Genomic DNA, 18,335 nt, shown 5'->3' with positions numbered 1-18,335 from the left:
AAGTTCCTTATGATTTCTTTTCCCTGTTTACCTTCTCATGCTTCTCTTGCTTCTTATATCTGAATATCAAATTTTCTATTCAACTCTGGTTTTTTCTTCAAGAATACTTGAAAGTCCTCTATTCCACTGAATGACCATATTTTCCCCCGAAACATGATACTCAGTTTTTCTGTGTAGGTGATTCTTGGTTTTAATCCCAGCTCCTTTGCCCTCTGGAATATCATATTCCAGGCCCTTTGATCTCCCAGTGTAGAAGCTGCCAGATCCTTTGTTATCCTGATTGTGTTTCCATAATATTCAAATTGTTTCTTCCTGGCTACTTGTAATATTATCTCCTTGATCTGGGAACTCTGGAACGTGGCTATAATATTCCTAGGAGTTTTCTTTTGGGGATCCTTTTCAGGAGATGATCGGTGGATTCTTTCAATCTCTATTTTGCCCTCTGGTTCTAAAACATCAGGGCAGTTTTCCTTGAGAATTTCTTGGAGGATAATTTCTAGGTTCTTTTCTTTGATCATGGCTTTCAGGTAGTCCAATAATTTTTAAATTATCTCTCCTGGATCTATTTTCCAGGTCAGTGGTTTTTCCAGTGAGATATTTCACATTGCCTTCTATTCTTTCATTTGTTTGGATCTGTTTAACAGCATCTTGATTTCTTATCAAGTCACTAGCTTCCCTTCACTCCATTCTAAACCTGAGGGAATGATTCTCCTCATTGAACTTTTGAGATTCTTTTTCCATCTGGCAAGTTCGGCTTTTTAAGGCATTCTTTTTGTCATTGGCTTTTTGGACCTCTTTTGCCATTTGGGCTACTCTTTTTCTTTAGGTGTTATTTTCTTCAGTATTTTTTTGGGTGTCCTTTAGTAAGTTGTTGACTTGTTTTTCATTATTTTCTTGCATCACTCTCATTTCTTTTCCCAATTTTCTCTCTACCTCTCTTTATTTTTTTGCTTTTTGGAGGGCAATTGGGGTTAAGTGGCTCACCCAAGGTCACATGGCTAGTTTTTGTGTTAAGTGTCTGAGGCCGGATCCGAACCTAGGTCCTCCTGACTCCAGGGCCAGTGCTGTATTCACTGTGCCACCTAGCCACCCCCCTCTCTACCTTTCTTACTTGATTTTCAAAATCCTTTTTGAGCTCTTCCATGACCTGAGACCAATTCATATTTTTCTGGGAGTCTTTGGATGTGGGAGCTTTGATTTTGTTGTCTTCTTCTGAGTGTGTGTTTTGATCTTCCTTGTCAGTATAGTAACTTTCAGTAGTCTGTTATTCGCTCATTTTCCCAGACTGTTATTTGACTGTTAACTGTTAAAGTAGTACTCTGATTCCAGGGTGGAGGGCGTACTGTCTCAAGCTTCAAGGTTTTTGTGCAGCTGTCTTCAGAGATACTTCTGGGGACCTGAAAGTTTTCATTCTTTCAAGGTTATGTGATCTAAGGAGAGGTGTGTGCTACTCTCCTGGCCTGTGCTTTGGTCTGTGAGCAACCACAAGTACTCTTTTCTACCCTGGAACTGTGAGGAAGGTTCCCCCCCTCCACTGTAGCTGCAAGTTCTGCTGTGCTAGTACACCTCCTCACCCTGGTACTGCCACCCAGGTCTGACACCTGGATCCTAGTGTGGGCAAAGCAACAGAGTCCTGCCTCAGGGCTAGCAAAGAGACCCCTATAATCTCCTTCTGGCCAGTTGTTTGACCCCCTTACTGTCTGTGGGTTCAGAGCCCTGGAAGCAGCTGCTGCTGCTGCCTCTTCAGTAGCTCCCAAGGCATGCCAGGGCCTGGTCCTGGCTGGTGTGGCCTGCACTGGACTGTGCTCCACTCCCACCCTGGTGTGACAGATCCTTCCTGTTGACATTCTGACTTGTCTCTGATGTCTGTGGGCTGAGAGGTCCAGAAAGCACCACTGGTGTCAGCAGTTCAGTCACCCCAAGGCCTGCTCCGGGTACATTGGGACCCGAGCTGTGCTGGTGTGGCCTGCACTGGGCACTCCTTCCTCAGACTGGTGTAACAGACCTTTCCTGCTGACCTCCCAAGTTGTCTTGGGCTGGAAAATTTGTTTCATTCTGTCTTTTCATGGGTTCTGCTCCTCTAGAATTTGTTTAGAGTCATTTTAAGAAAGATATTTGGAGAGTTTTGAAAGAGAGCTCAGGTGAGTCCTTGATTTTACTCCCACCATCTTGGCTCCACCCCCTGTAGAATATCAGAAAGATTCTTGTAATAGGCAGACCAACCAGTTGTCTGTTGTAGTAGTCTAGGCTTGACAAGGGGAACACCTATATCATGATGATGTGAGCTTTTTTGCCTATCAGAGGAGAGAAGGCAGCATATTTGAGAGATGTTACAAAAGTAAAATTTTATAGACCTTGACAAGAGATTGCATATGACAGAAGAGAAAGAATAAGGAATTGAGATTTACACTTAGATGGTGAGGCTGGGGGAGTGGGAGGATGGTGGTATCCTTGACAGTAATAGAGAAGTTTAGAAGTAAGGAGAATATGGGGGAAAGTTGTTGTTTGTCCTTTGTTTTTGAGGAGGACCATTGACATCGTGGCTGATGACTTGCATATGAATTAGATTTTAGTGAGGCAGAGTTGCACAGAGCCTTTAGCCTCACTCTCTCTTCCAGAGTCATCAAAGCCCAGTGGCAAGACAGAAGTCAAGAAGACTGGCGATGGCCTGGGATGCAGTGGATGACCTTGACGTCTTTGATGTCTGACCAAGCTCTACGCTTTCCACAGGCCTACTTCAGCCACCTTTATGGCCATTGGAACAAATTATTCTCATTTACTTATTCTGCTGAGGCACATCTTTACATACTTGGGGTAGACATCTTCTAACTCACTGATAGGTTTTGAGGCCTGTTGGTCACCCTCAACCTAGTTTAGCCTATCTGCTGAGACAGTTTACTGAGGTATGACATATGACTGCTGTGCTTGCTATAGCTTCTCGGAGCCACAGGTTAGAGTTGGGTGAAGGTAGACACCAAAGGTGAGTGAGCAGCCCTGAAAACTCCTTGGCAAGCCCTCAAACCAGAGGTGCTAGTTCTCTTTGAGTACTCCATATGGAGGTGAGGAAGAGGAGTGAAGATGTTTATACACCTCCCTCCCAACTTCAGAAATTTTCATGCTCAGAACTTCCATGACCCCTTACTAGAAGGAAGAATGTAGCTCTTTGACATTACATTATTTGCTAAAAAGTCATCTCATTTTTATATTCCCATGCTATGCATTTGTCTTTTTTTTTTTTTGCCTATTCTTCCTGATCCTTTGGCGGTACCACCCTCCCTCAGGACAAGATTCATATCAGTGTCACTTGCTTTGTGCCATCCCTAGTACACAGTTGTAACCATGGACACATTTAGTTGATTGTATTTGATGCTGATGATGGTGATGATGAAATACATCTTTAAGCCACCAACATGCCCAGCAGTGTAACTGGCTAACAGCAGATGATAAAATTTGACACTGCCCTGACTCAGGCCCACTTCAGTCTTCCAAAGCTAAGCCAAAGAGGCATGAATAACCAGAACCAAAAATACTGATAACCAGTGGGATGAGAAACAACTATGCAGGGTGAAGATTATTATCCATTTTGTATATCTCAAAGCCTATACCAGTATCTTGAACGTAGTATGCTTCCAAAAATATTTGTTGAATGAATCATAATATATTAATTGTTAGAAGAAACCTTATGTCTTCTAGGCTTCCCATCCAATTCTTTCCAAGAGTCCTTCATCCCACATCCCGAGTCATTCAGGGTCTGATTATATACTTCTACTAATGGGAGCTTGTTCTACTTTTGGACAATTCTTGGATTTAGTTAGATACTTCCTCCTTATTCTAGAGCCAGTATTTACCTCTGTGTAATTCCTACCAATAAGACCAATTAACCCCTCTTGCATATGACGACCCTTCATATATTAAAAGATAGTCTTTTTGTTCCCATCTAAATATTCCTAGCTCCTTCACTAGTTCTACCAGCCTGCTCACCGTCTTTTAGATGCATTCTTATCTAATTCTGTTGAATTTAAGTTCTTTTCCTTAAATGTAGCACCCAGGACTGAACATACTACTTCAGATATGCTTTTGACTGGTAAAGAATACAATGGAACTATCACTTAACATGATCCATACACTATATTTTTATTAATGCAGCCAAAAATTAAGAGGCAGAGTAATGTAGCAGAGAAAAAGCTGGCCTTAGAGTCACTAAGATCTTGGTTCAAATTCTACTCTCTCACATAGTAAGTTCAGTTTTGGGTATATTTGAGTTTCAGAGGTCTACAAGAATTCCAGTTTGTGATGTCCAGTAGGTAGTTTGAGATGTGAGACTGGAGGTCAGTAAAGAGTAGAGAAGTAGATTTGAAAATTATCAGCATAGATATGATAATTTAATCAGTGGGAACTGATGAGATCACCAAGTGAAATAGTATGGGGGAGAAGAAAAGAAGGCTCAGGAGAGAGCTCTGTGAGACACCCACAGTTAGTGGGAATGACCTGAATGAAGATCCAGGAAAGAAGACTAAGGTATGGTCATATAAGTAGCAGGAGAGAATAGTGTCCTAAAAACCTAGAGAGAAGAGAGTATTAAGGAGAAGATCATCAACAGTGTTAAAGGCTGTAAAGAGGTCAGGAATGATGAGTATTGAGAAAAGACCATTGTATTTGGGAATTAATTTTGGAGAAGAGCACTATCAATTGATAATGAGGTCAGAAGCCAGACTAAAGAGTTAAGGAAAGAATGAGGGAAGAAGTAATGGAGGCACCTATTGTAGGTGGCCATTTCAATGAGTTTACCTATAAAAGGCATGAGAAATATGGGATGATAGGGATCTATAGTTTGTGATGGTGGTTTTTTTGTTTGTTTGTTTGTTTTTTTGTGGATGAGGGGAGTCATGGGCATGTTTATAGGCAGTAGGGAAGGAGCCGGTAGAGAGAGAGAAACTGAAAATAAGTGAGAGTCTGGATGACAAAGGGAGCAATCTGCTTGAGAAGAGGGATGGAATGGGATCACTGGCTTTGGCAAGGAGAAAGGCAGCTCTTCATTCAAGACAGGGTTGAAGGAGAATGTAGGGTAGAAGTCCAAGAGAGATGTGAGATAAGGGAAGGGGAAAAGAGAGAGTTCATGGCACATGGATTCAACTTTTTCATTAAAATTTGAGGTAAAGTTCTTAGTTGAGTGGATGGAAGAAAGGAGGGACCATGGGATGTTTGAGGAAGAGATGAAAAGGTTTGAAAAAAATGCTGTGGTGAGTGGGATAGTAATTTGATTATTGACGTGTAGAATGATTGCCTAGGATCAGAGAGGGCTCAGTTCAGGTTATGTAACACAAATCTGTAGTGACCTAGTCTGCGTGGTTGCATGATTTTCTCCACCTTCAGTGAGCAGCACATGCATAATAGGAGCAAAGACAACATACAAGATTCTATTCTAGCCCCTTATTTAACTGTGTGTGTTTCTTGTAAAGCAGCACATTTTTTAATTCTAGTCTGTAATCTGTTTTGCTCTCCTTGCATTTTTATGGGTGAGTTTATTCCATTCATATTCATAGTTACGATTGTTAATCGTGTATTTTCCTCCATCTTATTCTCTTATATTTATTTTCTCCTTGTTTCTCACTTGATCATTAAATTTGTTTTGCTTCTGATTAATCTCTTCCTTAATTTCCCTTCCTCTTATTCACCCCCATTCTCTCCTCTTTTGGGTGAACTATATTTCCATACCCAATTCTTTGTGTGCATGTGTGCGTGCATGCGTGTGTGTGTGTGTGTGTATTCTTTACTTTAAGCAGTTTAGAGGAGAGTGAGGTTCAAGTTTTACCTGCCCCCCATTCCTTCCTCCTTGTTGTGTATATTTCTATTTGTGCATCCCATTTATTTGAGATAATTTTTCTCATTGTTTTTCTCTCCCTCATGCTTTAATTTTTTTTTTAACATTCTTGCTTTACTTCTTCTAGGAATTCTGGATGGACTTGTGTCTAAGATGTTTTTTTCTTTGAGGCTTTGTTTATATATGTTTTGGAGTCATTCTTCTGAGTTTGTTTCTTAATCTTCCCTGTTGCCACAATACTTTTTTTTTAAATTGCTTATTCTTCCAGCCTAATTCTTGACTTTGGGCTTTATGTTATACCTGTGCTCTGCTTACTTCTGGGGCGATGTCTAGACTAAGCTTTTGTCCTCTTGAGTTCTTTTGCTGCTTTCTTGGGATATTGAATGTTGTGTTATTCCAGGATCTCAAGGACATCTCTCACTAGGGACCTGTGAATTTTCAGTGCTCCCACAGTATTGTGATCTGGGATGAAGTCTGTTAATTTCCATCATGGTTTTGAGGTCTGCCAGTTCTTGACCTAGATTTGGGTCTGAGCAGGATCTCTGTTGTCTTCTCCTTGGCTGACATTTTTAGTAGACTGCCTCTGGAGTCAGTCACTATTGGCTCCTTGGGAGGTTCTGCAGATTCAGGGTGACCAAACTGCGTGATCCCCTTTGGTCTAGAATATCACCTCTACTACAGACTGTAGCCAGGGCTGGAGAATAGAACTGAATCCCCATTATGCTCCTGGGATTGGAGACAGGCATTACCGTTTCACTACCCCTACATGCAGATCCCCTTGTTAGGCCTAAGGATCCTAGGAAATAAGTCATGACAGTGTTGCTAGATGGCACCTATTCTGCATCCTGTTGTTCTAGTTCAGGGGCTCCCTTGGACCTCCTCCTGCCATAGTGCTTCTTGCTCCAGGAATGAGCTGGGTACTGAGCCCCTGAGCACTGGAATGCTCTGCTGAGCCTCATGCTCCTGGCCAGGCCTCATCCTCAGTGTCTGTAGAACTTTCTATGCCAATGTGACCTGACAAAATGATTCACTATGACTTTTTCTTCTCGGATTTTCTGATCAGATTTTGTCTGATGCCTTTTCTGGATCTTTGTGTAGGAGTTGTGGTGGAGAGCTGGGCTTCCTACTACTCTGCCACCTTATTAGCCCCCTGCCCTACAATTTGTAATATCTGAGGGGAGAGGAGCTGTGTTTCATATTTTTTTTATCTTTCTCATTGCTTGGCACAGTACATATGCATATAATAGACCTCAGTAGGCATACAATCTGTAGAGGCTCAAAATTTACCCGTACAATTGGATTATTAGTTTTTTTTTTGTCATTTACCAGTTTTGGCTGGCTATATCAATATCATATCTCTGTTGTTTTATGTATACCTGAATGCTTTTTGGTAGATTTCCCCCTTTATAAGCTTCTTGAAGGTAAGTCCCATGTTCTCATTTATTTTACACTTCCACATAGATGCTGAGTGCAGTGCTTTGCCACAGTGAGCACTCAATAAATATTGCTTGATGATGATATGTTGTGTTTTTATTTCTCTTCTGCTTCTTTCCCCATTCACATATAAAAATATTTAAAATTTTATTTCAGGTACATTGTATTTTATTGCCCATATGACATAGTTTCCAAGTGCTATCGTTTCCCGCCTGTTAAACTCTTGGCTGCAGTAATGAAGGAAGTGACCAGAACTTGGAAAATCGTAGGTGGAATCACGCATGCTAGTAGCAATTACACAGATGCCTGGATGGTGTTGGTAGCTGTTGGATGGGCCCGAGGTAATATTAACATCATAAATTATTACCTAATATACAAGAATTGTCAATTAGTCTTTTAGTCACAGTAATGGAATTACCTGTTCTATTAATGGGAGAGTTTTAGAAATAAGAAATTTTTGTTTTTAGACTCTTTATTCTCTATGGCATGAAAGCATCATCTTATTTTGGAAATTGTCATAATTAGGAATACCCACAATCATGAAAGCTTACAGCTATTTATGACTTGGTGCTAGATATAAAGCCAATTTAAACATGTGATACAATAACTGGAAAATAATGTTTTTAGAACCACTTGAAATTCTTGATTTCATCTGTAGTATAAATTGTGCTATCTTTGATAAATTGCATTTTCTTTTTGGGCTTTTCATTTGAATAGGAGTAGTGCAATTGCTCTGCTCAGGTAGTTTGTGGTTTCATTGCTCAGTTTGAGTTACAATTAATTTAGTACATTCTTCCAACTTCACATTAGGTGATTATATATGCATGAATGAAAATATTTTATTATTACCAATTTTCCATATTTTTTGATCCTAGAAGATGTTGAAATAAACATCAAAATTTATAGAGAGGTTTCCTTTTGAAGTAACTGGGCAGTTCTTCTGGTCAGTTATAAAACCCTACTTAGATATGGACTTGTAGCCCTAACTTCTCCTTCTAATGGAGTGTGAAACACAAATTTTATGGCAGTGAAAGTACAAGACGGGGTGGCCGGGTAGCACAGCGAGTAAGAGCACTGGCTCCAGTGTCGGGATGACCTGGGGATCGAATCCGGGCTCAGACACTTATTACCCACCCAGAAACACCTGGCCGTGTAACCTTGAGCAAGTTACTTAACCTCGATTGCTTAAAAAAAAAAGTACAAGACTACCATTTTCTCAGGACCTTAATATATTGACCAATTTTGGATATCTTGTTATAATCTGGAAAGTATGGTAATTTGGGGTTATAATTGTATGCTGATGCAATTAATAACCTTGCTTATTTGAAACTTCTCATTAGATTTTTCACATGGAAGATGTTATAGAATTCTCCTCATTTGGTTTTACTCAATCATGTCAATAAACCAAATCTAAATAACATTACTTTCTGGGTTTTTAGGTGCTGGTGGTAATGTAATCATAAGTCTGGAGCAATTTCTAAGAGGGGCTTGGAAACCTGAAACTAGCAAATTACTGGAGATATCCTAGTAAGTTGGTGTAACTATGAGATTTTATGATTGGAGTCATTGAATGTCTTTCATAGACATGAATTAGAGAAATCTAAGCCTGTGAAACTTAAGTACTAAAACCATATAGTATTAGGAAATAGAGTAAGGAGGCAACAGAGGTATGGGAGAAGCAGCACTGGCCTTGGAGTTAAAAGACCTAGATTCAGATTCCATTTCTGATAATTGCTATTTGTGTAACATTCCTAGCTTCAGGTTCCTCATCTCCAGAATGAGGAAGTTGGACTCTGGATGCCTTTGAGGTCCTTTGCAGCTATGAAAAAAATTTTTTTTAGTCTTTGAAAAAATTTCTGAAGGCTTTGCACAAAGATTTGTTAAAATAAAAACAAATAAACAAAACCCTTGAGTTACAGTGAGGTTAGGAAGCATATTTTGTCATTAGATAGGAAATAAAGACATCTAAGCATTTGTCATCTCAATGACAAGTTACCCAGGGAACCCTCCCAGTAGTTAAATATTGAGTTGATGAGGTAAGCAGTTATCACAATGTATTGTGAGTTAGTTTTAAGAAAAGTGGCATTTGAATTTCATAGTGGACAATTACGATTATACATGAACATATCTGGAAAAAAAATGACCTGAAATGTGTTTATAAAATGATACTGTTTTAACAGTTATTTGAACCCATTAAAGGGAGCTTGGAGTCATTGTCATATGTTCTTTGAAGGTTTTGGCCCAGTGTGTAGACAAAAGGACCAGTGTTGGGCATCATCAGAAAAAAGAGAAAAAAAACAACAACTCATATTTATATAGCACTTTAAGGTTTGCAGGTGCTTTCCTCATAATAGTCCTGTGAGGGTAGGTATTACAAGTTTTATTATCTTTGTTTTACAGATGAAAAAACTGAGATTCAAACAAGTTAAGTGACTGTTTTAAGGTCATATCACTACATAATGTCAGGGCTGGCACTTGAGTCCAAGTCTTTGCTAATTCTTAAGTCTAGTGCTCTTACCCCTGCTATCTACTGGTCCTAACCTTATATAAAACTCTGGTGCATCTGGAAATGAAGTCTTGTAGACTGGAACTTTACCCCAAGAAGGAAGAAGCGTCAGAGAAGGTGAACTATAGAATAATCAAGGTGTTGGAGGGTTTCTGATGAAAACAGTTATAAAAAACAGGACTCTGTAAATAAAAAAAAAATGAAGTGTGAGGAAGTATAAGGTGGAAGTTCATAAAATTAAAAAATGTGTGGACAGTAAATAGACTTTAAAAAATCATTTCAGTGTTAAAAACCATTTCAGTATTAGGGGACTCCTTAAAGCTTGAAGAAGGTAGGACAAGTAAAAGGAAAAGCTACTTTTCATTGTTTACTATTCACAACATACTAATTATATGAAGAGGTAGTATTGGTAGAACAAAGTAATATTAAAAAGACTGATAAAAGTAATGAATAAATAATTCCACTATGGATAATTGGGGCTGGTGGTTATAACTTAAACTTTTGATCTAGTTATTAGGTAAGACTTTAAGATTGCACAACACTTTCTTGGCAGTGACCATTATCAATTACACAGTTAAAAGTTATTCCTATTTTGCAGACTCAGGTTAAATTACATCCCCAAGATCAGAATATGTCTGAACTGGGATTTAAACCCAGGTCTTCTAACAGGTTCAGTGTTCTTTCTACTATACCATGCTGTTTTATTTAAATGTGAGTAATCATCATCATCATCATCATTGTTCTTATTTATGGAATGGCAGTCTAACCTGGTATGATATTTTTACTATTCTTTATAAGATATGACTTGTCATTGTTTTTATGTTAATATTAAAATCCGTGGTCATGCATCTTCATGTAACATCAGAATTATCATTCATTGAATATCAAAATGGTAAAAAAAATTACCATAATTTTATAATTCTTCCCTAATTGTTTCTATCTTGCTCCAAATAACTGGACCATTGGCTCATTCCTATAGATGTGGATCTAGATATCTAGATCTCACTGGGTAAATACTGTATACCTAGCATGCTTCTTTTTAATGGCATTTATTACATGCTAGCATAAACTTTATTCTCAGAGTCCAATGTCAATATTATAAGAAAAAAGAAAAGTTGAAATTATTCCTAAGAAGTCTTAAGGCCTATAGTGCTATCTATATGATATGCTTATGAATGCTTTTGAATGTATATTGAGATTGTCAAAAAAAATGCATGTAAAGTAGTACTCAAGTATTATAGTAGCAGCTATAATGTCAGCATGACCTATGTTTTTATGCAGTTATCCTTGATAAGGAAAAGTGACCAAAAATGTTAGCAATGCTATTTCTAAATTGAAAGTTATATTTCTATTGTCAGCAGTTTCAAAATATTTTGCTTTACAGATTTCTTATTTTGGCAACTGAAATTTTTATTAACTTTTACTACAATTTTATAGTATTTACTGACTCATGAGTGCATACTTTTTTAGTTATTTTTCCTTTCATTTTCTGTTTATTCTTCTAGATCTTCAAGATGACTAAAACCTTATATGTAAATATGCAAATATAAATTTTGGAGGAACTAGTGTGTCGTTTTTGTTAAGAGTTAGTGTCCTTGAATTAGTTTTATTAGCATTTCTTAAATGATTTGGGGTGGGTCTTTTCTGGTTGAAAAGTAAAGTGTATGAACCTTTTTTATTTTAATATTCAAATGAAAGTAGTATAGATTGAAATTTTAGTATTCTATTCTCTTTTGTTTCCTGTGTCATATAGCTTTTTCAGTGCTTTGGGTGCTTGGTTTGGTACTAATAATGTGAAACTTGAATAGATCATAGGTCATGTAACTTTTCTTAATTTGTTTCTCAAATTATAAATTAGGGATATTGATACATTCTATTTACCTTTGATGCTGTAAGGAATAATGATGGAGAGATATGTTGTAATGAATGAGGGTTTTCAAAAGAAAGACATTATTTTCAGTGTCTACTTCTTTTAAGAATAATAAATCAAATCTTTTTTCTCATACTAACTTACAAATAATCATTTTTATGATCTACTTTTAGCTGCTTCTAGAGACTCCTAACTAGTCCTTGTTATGTATTGAAATTAACTCAACTCATATGCCTTGGTCTCTGCAAAAAGACCACCTTGATCCCTTCTCATCAAACATTTTACACTTATGCCTTCAAGAAATGACTTTGCTACATCCCACTATCAAGATAGGATCTAAAGGCCAGACCTAACTTTTATTTGACTTGACATCTTAGTTTTCAATGACTAAATTACAAAACAATTCCAGCTGTTATTTTCACATAGTAATAAAACATATGGATAACTTAGTGCTTATACAATATGATATTTTAGTGGTTTTGGTAATTTTTACTTATTTATATGAAATTTATCCTTAGTTGCAAGTATGGATAAATAAAATTTTATTGTAGTACTATCATTAAAATTCTGTACAAATAAAAAATATGACAAGAAGGCAATTTTGAAAATATTAAGCTAGCTTTGACATTCCTGTGGGTACCCATCCATAAAGTGGGGATGATAACACTTGCACTACCTGTCTCACAAGATTGTTGGGGGAAAGAGCTTGGGAAATCTTAATGTGCTATATAAATCTCAGTTCTACCCGTGAGTTATTAGTCTGATTTCTCTATTCTAAAGTTTTGCAGCACTATCAAACTATGTCTTTAAAGTTGTGATGAATTTATGATCTAGATATTATTATATGCTGAATTAAAATTCATTTTATTTTCAGCCCTGTGAAGATAAGTCTGGTGGGAGCAGTTCTCTTCACATTACAGCATGCAGAGAAGCTGCCGATGGAAAAACATAATCTTATGTTCTGCTACACTTTTTTTATTGTTGTCATGAAGGTGAGTACAAAATACCTTAAAAAAAAATTTTTTTTTTTTGCTTTTTTGGAGGGCAATTGGGGTTAAGTGACTTGCCCAAGGTCACATGGCTAGTTTCTGTGTTAAGTGTCTGAGGCCGGATTTGAACTCAGGTCATTCTGACTCCAGGGCTGGTGCTCTATTCACTGCACCACCTAGCCACCCCTTTTTAAATTAATTTTTACAAATCCTGTCTCAGCCATTTTCTTTCTTAGGATGACATGAAATTTAAGCATTGGCAGTATTTTTTTGTGACCGAACTAGCTCAACAGGACATTGGTAGTGGCATATGGGCACCAAGACAGTTATTAGAGTTTCATTCTTAAAGCATTGCCTTTCCCTTAGTACCATTCTGATTTTGTAGGGACTAGAAGAGAAGAGTTCTGGGTAGCTTGAGACAGGTCAGGTCTAATGTAGAAAGGGCAGTGGTGTCCCAGGGCCAGGTAGCAACACCATTCAGGCACATGTGCTATCATTTGAAAAGAGAACACTGGAGCTCTAGGAAGCAGTTGTGGGTGGAACATTGGATCATAAATCCCCAGATGGACAGAACTTTAGAGATTGTCTAGTTCAGTGCTCTCATTTTACAGATGAGGAAATTTAAACCCAGAGAGGTTGCTATCGGTAACTATCTGTAACCAAACTGGGATCTGAATGCAAGTTCTTGCTCTCAAAATCCCTTAGTTGTTAGTACCCTCAACCTTCCATAGATTTTCTTGTGCTTCTCAGTAGTATAACTTGTTGCACCTCTAGTAGAATTTAATTTTCTTAAGGACAGGGACTATTTTTGACTTCTTGTATCTCCAGTGCTTAGCTTAGTGCCTCGCGTGTAGTAGGTACTTAAAAATACTTGTTAAATGAATGAATGAAAACTAGTGCTCTTTCCAGTCCATCACTCTGTTTCTTTTTTTGTAGAATAAATTGCAAGAAAGCATCTTTCCCCATTCTTCATCAGCAGGGATCATGTTTTAGTGTATGGAAGTTTGCCTAAACCAAGAATAATTTCACAGTTGTATCTCAAATGAAATAGAAACAGTCTTTCTCAATTAAAAAAATTACCTATGGGATCTTGAAAAATTAATGCATTTTGTACTGCTTGGTATATAAGAGTAGGGAGCAGTTGACATAAGACTTTTAAAATTTCTGTATTGATATGGTCTATGGGACAATTTAAGGAATATCTAGGAGAACTGCAAAAATGTGATCTGTCTGTTTCTCCTTTTTCCAATGATACACATCATACAACCTTTAAAATAAGGTTTCTTGATGCCTTCAGTTTTTACATTGCAAGTATTTTGGATATACCCCTTAAGCAAAACCCACTGATAGGGGAACACTATATCGGACACTGTATGCAACACTCCATTATGATAGTTCCTGCCTTTCTGGATGGCATCTTCCAGATATCTAGAAGAGAGAAATGTGCTTTTTTAAAAAAGTGTTCTCCTTGCCACCACTTCTTACCTATACTGTGCAGTTCTTATTTATCTTTTATCACAAATTTTCTATAGAACATCTTCACAACATATTGAAGGCTTTCCTCCTTTTTTAAAAAGAATTTTGGGAGGTATCTCTACTTGGTTTTCATCTCTTGTCATTCTTGGTACCTAGAATATAGATATATTATTATCGCTTTTTAAAATTAAAATAAACAAAAGTCTTTTATTTCCCTTTCTTCCACTCATTGAAAAATAAAAAAGAAAAACATAACCTTGTAACAAATATGCATAGTTAAGTAGAACTTATTTCCACTTTAGCCATGCCCCAAAAAACATGTCAGATTCTTCATCCTGAGTCTGTCATCTCTCTGTTAGTAAGCGGGTGGCATACCCTCATTGGTCCTTCAGAATCCTGGTTGGTCATTGCTTAGATTAGAATTCTTAAGTCTATCAAAATTATTTGTTTTTCCAATGTAGTTGTTATTGTATAAATTGTCCTCCTTGTTCTGCTCATTTCATTCTGAATCGTTTCATATAAATCTTTTTAGATTTCTCTGAAACCATCCCCTTTATCCTTTCTTATGACACAATTTGTTCAGTCATTCAGTCATGTCTGACTGACTCTTCCTGATCACGTGGACCATAGCATGCCAGTGCTGTCCATGGGGTTTTCTTGACAAAGATAACGGAGTGGTTTGCCATTTTCTTCTCCAGTAGATTAAGGCAAACAACTTAAGTGATTTTTCTAGGCTCACATAGTGTCTGAGGCTGGATTTGAATCCAGTTTTTCCTAACTTCAGGCTTAGTGCTATATTTATTGAGCCATCTAGCTACATAATTATGTCACATTAATATTCTATTATATAGTGATTTGTTCAGCCATTTCCCAATTAATGGGTAATTCTGGTTCTTTGCTACTACAAAAGGAGCTGTTATAATTTTTTTTTCATACATATGAGTATTTTTTCCTTTTCTTTGATAGGATTTAGAGCTGGTAGAAACTTTTATCTAGTTCCCTTATTTTACAGATGTGGAAATGGAGGCCTGGAGTGATGAAGCAGTTAGCTCAAGGATGTAGAGACATCTTTTGTCTCTTTAGCTCTGCCATATTCTAAACCCACCACTCTTTACACTGCACCATAGTGTGCCTATCCTGCCTTTCTTGAAGTCCTAGCAGAACATCCAGGTCAAGATACCCCTTTGCTATTTAGAAATGTAGGACTAAAGCTTTGGGGACAGGTTGGGGATGGAGATGGAAATCTCAGAGTCACCTGCATAAAGGATGATGAGGATTAGGTAAAGGCACCAAGGATATTTAGCTTGTAGAAGAGAAGATTTAGAGCAAATGTGATAGTCTTAAAAGATTTAAAGAACTGTCAAAGGAAAGGAGGATTAACTCTGTTCTGCAGTCCCAGGAGGGAAGCACTAGGAGTGACGGGTAGGGGGTGGAGAGAGATGCCAGATTAATAGAAGGACAGACTGCCATAATTAGAACCATCTAAAAGTAAAGCAGGGATGAGGGGAGAGGGGGGCAGCTAGGTAGCTCAGCCAATAGAGCACCATCCCTGGAGTCAGGAGGACCTGAGTTCAAATCCGGCCTCAGGCACTTAATACTAGCTTGTGTGACCTTGGGCATGTCACTGAACCCCAACTGCCCTTCCTTTCCCACTCCAAAAAAAAAAGCTATACATTGGATAGCTAGGTGGCACAGTGAATAGAACACTGGCCCTGGAGTCAGGAGGACCTGAGTTCAAATCCGGCCTCAGACACTTAACACTTACTAGCCGTGTGACCTTGAGCAAGTCACTTAACCCCAATTGCCATCCAAAAAAGCAAAAAAAAAAAAAAAAAGTAAAGGGCTACCTCAACACTAGTGAGGTGTTTCACTACAGGTTTCCCATCCATCATTTGTTATGGATTTTATGGAGGAATTTCTTTGTTACAAACTGGATTAGATCTCCCTGATTATCCTTAACACCTTTGAGATTCTTTGAGGTAATTATTGATGCCAGAGGAGTTGATAAGGTCACTTATATTACAGTATTACCAGTTTTCCATATCATTCTTTGAAGAATGGGATAAATTATTTTCAAATGAGGAGAAAATGCAAATTAAGTACACCAATCTCCCACCTTACTAACTTATGTTCTCCCTCTGATATATCTCTCATTCTCACCCAGATTTTGGGGAGGTATGTTTTTGTTGTTTTATAACTTTGGGTTTGTAGATTTAACATTTATTAATCCTTAAAAAAATACCAGTGAAGATGAATTTTTCTTCCAGATAGAGTGGCACCCTCCTTGGTTTGGAAGTCAAGGGGAATGTTTATACAAAAAATTTATGTGTGTCTCAAAGCACAAGTCCTTATAGCTTCTCTCCCATGATTGATTTGTAATACTGAATCTTGATATGCTATTTTAAATAGTATAGATCTTTATAGAAATAAAATTTTAATCGAAATAATCTCTAGATATTTATTGAAATTAAATATTAAAAATTGTATAGTAAAGTTTCATTTAAAGTAAGTTATGTAATAAGTTGATATCAGTGCCAAACTAGGTCTCTTCCAACTCTGAGATTGTGTGATTCTTTCAGCTTTGCTGATAATGCTAAATATTTTGCTTATAGTTTATTCCAGTTCACATCTTAACCACATACTGATTGGAATATTTCTGATTCATACTGTTCATCTTACTGTGGAGTACAGACTCTTGTGAGTTCTTTTTGCTGGTTACTGAGGTTCTAGATCATGTGGGTATCTGACTATCTCTGGGTAACTTCTTTTAATTTCTAATGATTTCTGCTGTTTTGCTCTCTCAGCTACTCCAGAAAAAAATTGAAGAGGAGAGAGAGAGGCATAGCATTTCTTTACTTTTAGCTCTCAACTCTTCTATCTATAGTCTTGGTTTCAAAGAAGCGGAAGAGTCTATAACTATTTTTCCCCAGTCAGGAGTAGCTAACCCACTTTTACTATTTAAATATAGTGAACTTCCCCACTTCCCTTCAGAACTCTGACTAGGACTAATTTATTTGGTGGGAAAAAATAAAATGATTTATCGAATATGAGATTTAAACTAGTTTCCATATAAGAAGGCATCCAAGGGCTATTTTTTTTCCCAGAACTTAGACTTCAAAGGAGATATTCTCAAGGTTTGCTTAGTAAACCTGGAAATGTCAGAAAACAGAGGGCTGTCTCTAAACCCATTCAAGAAGAAGAGAAATTTCAATGCAGTACAAGTGGGCTAGTGGATCCTTCTTTAGAAAAATCTGACATTCTGAAAAAACACATTTGCAAAATGCTTTTTTTTTTTAATAAGCAATTGGGGTTAAGTAACTTGCTCAAGGTTACACAGCCAGGTGTTTCTGGGTGGGTGCTAAGTGTCTGAGCCTGGATTTGATCCCAGGTCATCCCGACTCTGGGGCCGGTGCTCTTACTCGCTGTGCTACCTGGCCACCCCTGCAAAATGCATATTAAGGAGTGACACAGTGGGTCATAGTTTTTTTAATCTAAATCTAGCTCTTTTTCGAGGTGTCCACAAGACATCTGGGCTTATCCCAAGGATCCCTGAAACTACCCTGGAATATCAGTTAGGGACACCCTAAGGACCAATGAGTAATTAATTTTCTGCCAACTGTGGGGTACTTGTTATAAATTATGTTTTCTCTTCTTCCCTTCCTTTGAATCTTGTAATCTGTCTATAGGAATAAGGACTGCAACTGTGAATCTATTGATTTTAGGGAACTTTCAGGGCTGTACCTTCTCTACAACTTATTGAGTTAGAGAGTTTTAAGAGCCCTAAGAGGTTACGTGACTGGGCCAGGATAATACAACCTGTATGAGAAAAAGGTGGGATTGGAACACAGGGCTTCTTTGCTTTGAGGCTAACTTTCTATTTGCTACAACTTGCCTTTCAATCTGTATGTGTACAAATAAAACAAATTAACAAAATTGTAAAAGTAAGCAAATATAAGGGGCACTATGGGGAATTACTCACTTTTAAAGTTTAAAATGCATAATTTGCACAAGCATTTACACTATACCTATCCACTTATGAGAGGGAAATTATAGTTCTATATATAATATAATTTCTGTTGCAAATGATGTGAAGTAAGGATTATATGTAAGGAAATGCATGTGACAAGAAGGAAATATTGCCTTCTGCTTGAGAGGGATACTACTAACCCTTTAAAAGTGGCATTGTAGATTATAATTTCTTGTATCATGTAAGAATGTTTTTCTGAGTTAAATGTAAAA

General features: G+C 37.5%; 1 protein-coding gene across 1 annotated transcript in view; it reads left to right on the top strand.

Moving 5' to 3' along the window:
* TMEM38B (transmembrane protein 38B) overlaps window positions 1-18,335 on the top strand; it is an 88,186-nt gene that overhangs the window by 67,788 nt on the left and 2,063 nt on the right. Inside the window, exons 3-5 of the mRNA XM_069090644.1 lie at window positions 7,412-7,596; window positions 8,695-8,782; window positions 12,506-12,623. Coding sequence (XP_068946745.1) covers window positions 7,412-7,596; window positions 8,695-8,782; window positions 12,506-12,623 — 391 coding nt within the window. The remainder of the gene's footprint in view (window positions 1-7,411; window positions 7,597-8,694; window positions 8,783-12,505; window positions 12,624-18,335) is intronic.

Source organism: Petaurus breviceps, unplaced genomic scaffold (genome assembly GCF_028583685.1).
Source record: "Petaurus breviceps papuanus isolate PSGF00001 unplaced genomic scaffold, PetGlider_PUasm1.0 187, whole genome shotgun sequence".
NCBI classification, from domain to species: domain Eukaryota; kingdom Metazoa; phylum Chordata; class Mammalia; order Diprotodontia; family Petauridae; genus Petaurus; species Petaurus breviceps.
The sequence above is the reverse complement of the archived record's forward strand: the minus strand, read 5'-3'. Positions and strand labels throughout refer to the sequence as shown.